The sequence below is a fragment of the Aptenodytes forsteri genome, unplaced genomic scaffold (genome assembly GCF_000699145.1).
Source record: "Aptenodytes forsteri isolate BGI_AS27 unplaced genomic scaffold, ASM69914v1 Scaffold5, whole genome shotgun sequence".
Classification (NCBI taxonomy): Eukaryota; Metazoa; Chordata; class Aves; order Sphenisciformes; family Spheniscidae; genus Aptenodytes; species Aptenodytes forsteri.
Window position 1 is genome coordinate 2,863,716 of NW_008795672.1, and position 7,777 is coordinate 2,871,492.

The 7,777-nt window shown below is 47.3% G+C and overlaps 1 protein-coding gene across 1 annotated transcript in view; it reads right to left on the minus strand.

Moving 5' to 3' along the window:
• HAO1 (hydroxyacid oxidase 1) overlaps positions 1-7,777 on the minus strand; it is a 27,194-nt gene that overhangs the window by 17,781 nt on the left and 1,636 nt on the right. The window contains exon 2 of the mRNA XM_009282520.1: positions 576-727. Coding sequence (XP_009280795.1) covers positions 576-727 — 152 coding nt within the window. The remainder of the gene's footprint in view (positions 1-575; positions 728-7,777) is intronic.

Here is a 7,777-nt window from a genome sequence, read left to right on the forward strand (position 1 = left end):
GACATGGTTTAGTGGGCATGGTGGTGTTGGGTTGACAGTTGGACTCGATGATCTTAGAGGCCTTTTCCAACCTTAATGATTCTATGAATATCTTTGTGCAGCATCTAGCCCAGAGGGGCCTTTACCTCACTGGCTCCCTGGGATGCTCTCAAAGAGCTCTCTTCAAAGCAAGTATTTTTCCCAGACAAGCAAAGGCTTCTGAATTTCTAGAAGCAGTTCTGTAACAGGAAGAACGTTGCCTTGACAATATATATAGTTATATTCACAGAATGTATAGGAAGAAATATAAATAGATGTAGTTTTCGATTTTGCATTTGTTACAAATGATTCCCCTCTTACGTGCTGCATTTCTCATGCCTGTTTCATAGCGAGGGAGAACCTGCACACAAAACAGGCAAAAGGAAAACACTAAAAAACAAAACCAAAAATAAAGCCGATTACTCGGAGCGACAACTCAAACCCATCCTGGCCACAGCATCAGGAGCAAGAAACCAAGCCGGGCTTCACAACCAGCAGGCACAGTATTACTCTGTTCATCTCTAACTCACTACGGGGGGGGACTTCGCACGGTTTACCTTTAGCAGTGGCCATCTCTCCGTCAGCATGAGCCATGCGCTGCATAGCGGTCGCTCCAACGCAGACCGGCATGCTGATTTTCTGCCCCAAGACTGAGGTTGACAGGTCCATTACTGACATGTCCCTGAGCACCCGGGGGTACAGCTTCCATCTGACACAGAGAGAAATAAAGAGAATAAAAAGCCTGCATCATCGGGGTTATTTACAGTTCCTAATGGGCAAGAGCAGATTTTCCTGCTGTCAGGAGAAACATGGTGAAAGTTGTGTTGGGGCTGGAGCAGAACCTCACTGCATGACCCAGAGCTGCAGCAGGACCCACAAAATGCACAAAGCCAGGAGGGAGCAGGCAAGGAGGGACCGAAGTCCACGGAGGGTGAAAGAGGCAGAGAGCCTTTGAACATTATCGGCTGGTATCATTTGAAAGAAAAGACGGGAGTTGCAAAATAATAAGGTTCACGGTGAGCCTCGGCCTCCTCGAAAGCCTTGGGGCAGAACTGGATGACAGAGGTTGTGCGGGAACAGGAGAAGTCATCAGCCCCCCTCAGTTATTCCTTTTATGGACTAGGGAGCCAAAAGACAGGGGATTTTTGGATAAAACTAGCCTGGCCTGCATGCTTAGCCCTCCCTGTCCCTGTGCTACAGGTCTCTGCAGTGAGACTACACAGAAACAAGCTGCCACGTGGGAAGCGGGTGGGCAGGATGGCTGGCCTGGCTTTCCTCAGCTCGGGGAGGGTGTGGAAATCCACCGCACCGCATCTCTGCTGGCCCAGAGACTGAGTCGCTTTGCTCAGAGAGGTCCCGTCCCTGGCAGTCACCGGCCGCTGTGCAACACATACTCCCTGGGACTACAGCTGCAGCCCCAAGGACAGCCCATCGTACCGCAGGGACTCCAGATTTCCAGGAAAAGACCAAATGCGGCCACTGTAATTTGGTGCAGGAAAAGACTGAGTAGCACAACTGCTTTCCCAATAGGGCAAATTACAATCTAGTCCTTGAATGACATGGCCCAGCATCTGCTCAACCATTCCCGACCTTGCTTTGCCTTCAACGTGTCCGCCAGAAACCACATCAACCCAGGGCTGGGCTTTAATCTCCACTGGGGTCTTCAGCCCGGGTACAAATGGAAGCTGACTCCAAAACAGAGCAAAACAAATCTGAAATTACAATTTATTGCGGTCAGGCTGGACATCACATGCTTGCACACACAGAAATTTATCTTTTTTTTCCCCCCCTACAACAGTAGCACAACAGCCTCATGATCCCTCTTACGGGGTCAACTAGATGACACCGCAACATCCAAATCTATCTTAATAGGGTTGCGTTCCTGGGGGTACCTGTGAAATTGGACTTTTTCTCACCATCCAGGGGATGTTGCAGCGCAGCCACTGTTACTACAAGCCACAAGAGGGTGTGCAATAGTAGGGGCTGCCTCTCGACACAGATGCGCGCTGAGCCAGGCCAAACCCTCTCTGCAAGCGGTAGTAGGGTACGCATCAACCTCTCACTAAGGCATCCCTCCCTCTGAAAGGACTCTGCACTTTTAGATGATGGCTATTGAATTTTCATTACACAAAAGAATTAAAAGCTTAAGCTCTGGTACTGCTGAACCTGACTACCTGCTCAGCACTAGCAAGCCTGAGACTGTTATTATTATTACTAGCGAGGAGACAGCAACCAGAGCCACTGTTACCTTCAGACTATGCTCCAACAGCGAGCAGTGGTCAGCTTGAGCTTGCATATTAAGCCGACAAGTTCGAAAAAAAAAGAAAAGACACAATCTCTTCATTTTATGGAAAGATCAAGAGACGTTTCCGTAAGAAGCCTGGGACAGAGCCAGGATGAGACCCAAATTTCTGAAGCCCTAGAGCACCGGGTCGTGCCAGCTCTCCAGGAAGCGCTCCCCAGGGAGGAGAAAGATGGTTATGATGCTTGGAAGGAGATGTGTAGTTGTGGGAGTCAGCTGTATTATTCGATGCCAAGACACACACTGCAAGTATGTCTCCTCAGACTTGTTTTCAGGCTATTGTATCCGTTTGTTATTTTTCAGGGGAGGATGGGCTGAGGGTGGGACAAAGAAAACATGACTTTTTTCTCCCCCTTTCTTCCTAATCCTCATTCCGAAGGCTTTCTCCCAGCCCTGAGACATCTTTTCCCAACAAATATAAAGAAAACAAAAATCCTGTAATAACCTTGCTCAGCTTTACAGTCAAACTCAAAAGCATAAGGATGTGAAGCACCTCCCTCTTCCCCAGCCTCCTAGTTTCTCTGCTGTCCTGGACCTGTCAGATTTTTACCTGGTGCAAACCGCTGCCATCTCAAAGCGCGCGCGTGAGGGTCAGTCCTGAAGTACCAATGTTTCTGTAGTGCTTTTAGCTTAGGAAAAGAAACAGAAAGAGCAAAAATCCTCCCAACAGCGTATGCAAGAAAAACAATGCTGTTTCAAGCAGCAATAAACAGCCTCCTTCCCGCTCACCTTTATGTGCCATCAAATGACTCCGTCCATGAGCTTTTTGGGGTCCTCAGGCTCATTAGCCCCAGGCTTTAAACGTAAACGTCTCTTCCAACGTCTTCTGTGGCTTCTCTTCCCCTCGCACCCTATCAGGTCGCATCCTCTAGACCAACATCAAGTCAATACTCATAACTGAGTATTTACTGGGTGCCACAAAAAACGTCAACAGGGATCACCACCTTAGTATTATACTCTTTAAAGAAAACCCGATCTTGCTTTGGAAACACGGGTGTTTTCAGCTGTGAGTTTGCCAGACGCTTGAAGTGAGGCATTTTCTGGACAAGCCATAGGGAAATGCCCTTAACAACAGCAAGCGAAACCCAAGAGCAGTATTTCCCACTAACGGGAGTGCGCATTCATTAGGCTGCCACACACTACCTGCTTCCTCCAAGTCTTTGAGTGAAAAGATTTCCTGGATATTTTGTAAAAACCTTGTATTTTTTTTTTTTTATTCATCTTCTCCTCATCACCCACATTTTTTTTCCAGCCAAGTCCACACTCGCGTGCTGCAATCAGCAGTTACAAGTGAGCGCATCTTTCTTCCCAGCTGGAAGCGGGGAGATGCCGCCAGTGGGGAAGGCAGCGAGCACTCCCGATTCAGGCAACTTCAGCTAAATGCTCTTTTGAAAGAAGGATGAAAGGAAAGGAGAGGGGATTAGCGGGTTTTTTTTTTTCCCTTTTCCATGTTCAAAAATTTCAGAATGTAAATTATCTTGCAGTTGGGTAAGAGGGAAGCACTCACTGCTTTCCCCACTCATTTTCAGCTGTGAAAAATGCTGAAATTTTCAAACCGCAACGCATTTTGAAGCGGCTCTTCTTGTTTCCCTTCCGAGTCCGTGCTAAATAATCCCTTCGTGCTGCATCGCAAGCGGCACGTTTGGGCAAGGACACACCGCTCGGGCAGTCTCCATCCCAACTCCAACCCACTTTGCTACCTTCATCTCCCCTACAGCTCCACTTCCCACCATAAGGGGCAGGTGCTAGTGCTGTGCAAGGCTAAGCAACAGCTGCTTTTGCTTGAGGAAAATCAATTTGCTCTCCCAGAGTGTCTTGCCATCCACACGGCGACTCTTTTCGCAGCGCTCCGCGAATCCAAGGTGAAAGACATCGCAGAAACGTAACCAACTTCTTATTGCAAGCATTCCTTTCCTTTTCTCCCCTTACAACTTCACGCGCTTCTTTGACCCCAGTCACATTCTCAGCCTTGCTTTTTTAACCAATATTTAAATTATTTACGTGCCCAGTCATTTTAACGCCCTTAATACCTAGCTACAAGACAACGATACATCTGCAGAAAAATACGCATCGATGCTGTCACTGATAAACAAGCGACTGCTGTTCCTCGCACACGACAACAAAACGCATCTCCTCCAAAGGCCGCTGGGGAGTCAGTGGTAGAAAGCGTCACAGCAGATTAGCAGAAACGTGTTCCTACAGGCACAGACGTCCCCCTTCATTAAAACACCAAAAGGGGAGATTTCAGATTGATTTCTTGAATGCCATCAAGCTAAAGGCGTCCCGACCTCATCATAAAATCTATTCTCCATTCAGGCCCCTTGGTTCCTTGACAGCTTGAGAGTGAATTTAATCGCCAGACAGCACGGTGCTGGAAGGACACGCGATGTTTGGGGACGCAGAGCAAATGCAAGGTGAATGCAGTCAGACGCCATAGGGAGTAACATATGCTCTGACATCCCAAATCATCTTCTCCGGCCTTAATGCCTCACTTACGCCAGTGCCATCCCCACGTCATTTGAATACTATGGATAAGAAATAATTATCTGGCCTTAGCAGGAACACACTGACGTTGGTGTGCGAGCTCTGGTTCTTCCCTCAGTGCCAGAAGAACTGGAGGCTAGAGGGGAGTTACTGTACCTGGTGTTAACCTCACCTTAAACACCGGCCTTTTGGAGACATTTTACAATCTGGTATCTGATTACAGGTCCAAAGTCCTTTAAGCTCCTGTGCTGTCAAAAGGCCAGGACATTCATTTTATAATCAAATGAGTATGGATTGCGCTGCTCCAAAAATTGCATGGGCCATTCCAAAGGTATTGCAGCATCTATCGACACAACCATTCATTTGCTAGATTAGTCCTTAATGATAGCCTATTTATTTCTCCATAAATGCAACCATTTGGCTGCCAAAAAATAAAGAGCTCACAGACAAACCCAACGCTGATTTTTCTCCAAATACAATCCGTCCTAGCAGTCTCGCTCACCTGAATAATCTTGCACCGCAAAGACACGGGCCAACAATTCATGCTTCTGGTTCAGTTTTGTGCTTTCTTTCTCTTCCATTTAAACGTAAACATTTATACATACACCTATAAATATTTAAATAAACTGCAAATGTTTTTAATCAGGCTGAACCCTGCAACTAAGCTTCTGACAGTGGAAATCAACAGTTCTCTGGCCGTGGGAAATGAAGCTGAACGTACTTGTTTCTTTCACAAAGTCGTCCGACTTCGTGGCTCGGGGTTGTAAAGTCCATCTTACTTTATATTTACCCACAAGCTGCACTCAGGAACAGGGAGAAAAACCAGTAACGTGCTCAGAGACACACAAGGGCTGTGTGAGAGTCAGAGTGAGAAGCAGTCCTGCATCCTTAACGATTAGGCCACGCTTCTCCCAACAGCATCAAAGGAGAAAAAAAGAAAGATTTTAAAAGTTGCTTGTGTCAAACAGGTCTTATAAACCAAAATACCGTGAAGTCTTTATACCAGGTTTCTACCTTTTCTAGGTGCGTTGCCAGGACACCATTGCAAACACGGTCTAATAAACTGTTAACCGTAGCGTCCCATGTGCTAAGAAAATAGGAATCCACCGCCGCGTCTGGTCCCTCAGCAGCGACAAGCGGGAACCACTGTAGCTATCGAGGTCGAGCCCATGGAGCCCTGTGCTCAACGTGCTTCCAGAAAGGTTCAACAGCCCACGAAAGGGGGTCACCTTTGCAGAGCGGAAGGTCCATCTGGCTGCAGGCAGCAAACGCACACTGCTTACTGGAAATATTCCGGTTGGCAAATAGACAGGTACAGGAAGGCACTAGAAGCGTTGGGAATGATTTAACGTGTTTTTCAGTGCTACATAAGGGCTATTTTTAACTCTGACCACCTTTACTATTATCTCCCTCTTGTTACGGACAGATAAAAGAGCACATTTGTCCACGAAGCTGTAAATCACTATATCCGTGCTCCAGCCCTGCGTCCTTTCCACTTCATACAGGTAAAGCTGGTAAGCCCCAGCAGATGACTTCAGCTGCGATGCCCATCCTCACTGGAAGAGCTGTGCTAGCGCTGCAGCGACCAGAAAGGAGAGGACCTCGTGTCTCACCAGGGGAACTGGGTTTCAGGCTCTGATGCCAGCCCTCCCGCTGATCTGCTGGGTGACCGTCAGCACATCACCGCACTTTTCTGTGCTTTGGTGGACGCTCAGAAAGAGACGTAGATGTAGAGCGATGAAAAGGTTAACAAGCAACTTGTTGTTGCTTTGACTTCAACATTTCTGCCCCGTGACCTCTCTCTGTGGCTGTCAACAAGTTCTGTTGTTTGGCGATTTAAGAGAGTAAACCCCATTGTCAAGTCTTTATTACGTGCCTTTTTGGAAGACTGCCTTAGGAAGGCCTAAATCTACTGCAGAAATTAGATCTTGTTTTCTTTAAGACAAATATACAAAGGGAGCGGGAGCAAAGACAGAAACACAGCTTCCATCCCCTTCATACCTTCACTGCTGAGGAGCAGGAACCCAGCATCAAGGGCCTTTTAGCCCCACCAGGACCTGGCAAATTTCCTTTACTTTTTTTTTTAATGTCTCGGGCTGTTCAAGGCACTGCTAATTAATATCTCCTGCAGCCTGCAAGCTCCGTAGTTTTGAACGCCTAAAACCGGAGGCTCTTACTGAAAATATGATAGAAGATGCCAGGAAAGATGAGGTGAGCCCGAACCCCACAGGTGACCAGCCCGATGCGAGGAGGTCTTCTTATCAGAGGAATCTTTCCCTGCGGTGGGAAACAGCTTCAGAGCAGAGCTGCTCTTATCTCACCACTAACATCTAGCTCCACTAATACCAAAACAGCAAGTGGACATACCCAGCTCTTTGTTAACCTGTCTCTGGGCAGTTTAGATCCAGCTTTCGCTTAATCTCGATTAGCTCTAGCAGTTCGTGGTAAACAGTTCACTACTTCTACAGTTGATTGCCTCTGAGCACTTCCTCCAAGCGTCCTTAACATCTCACTTCGTTTCTATGAGGGCAAATAACATCACAGCATCTGGAAGCATTAAAAAAAATAAAATTTAAAAAAAAAAAACATTAGGTGAGCGCTACTACATCCCCTCCTGCTCCTATTTCCTCCTCGGAGCCAGAGCGGTCCTTTGGCTTGTGTTTGAGCAGCCCCAAGCACAAGGGGATTTCCAGTCCGTGACGGGGGCTTCTGCATGGAGCTAAGAGGTCTGGAATAAGTGGTCACAGCGGAGGTTAGCTTTCTTCTTCTCCTGACATTGTAAAGCTTTTCTACACGTGTCCCTAAAATTAAGGTTCTGAGCCGATTTCTGCGGTCTGACCTTTGAGATCCCGCTAAATGAATTACCGCTGAGTTTCCTACAGCCTTGAAGTTGCGTGGGATTTCCAGCTGAATTGCTCATAGCCTGTGGAAAGGGCAACTGGAGCAGTAAGTAGGATCGCTGCTCCGCAGCAG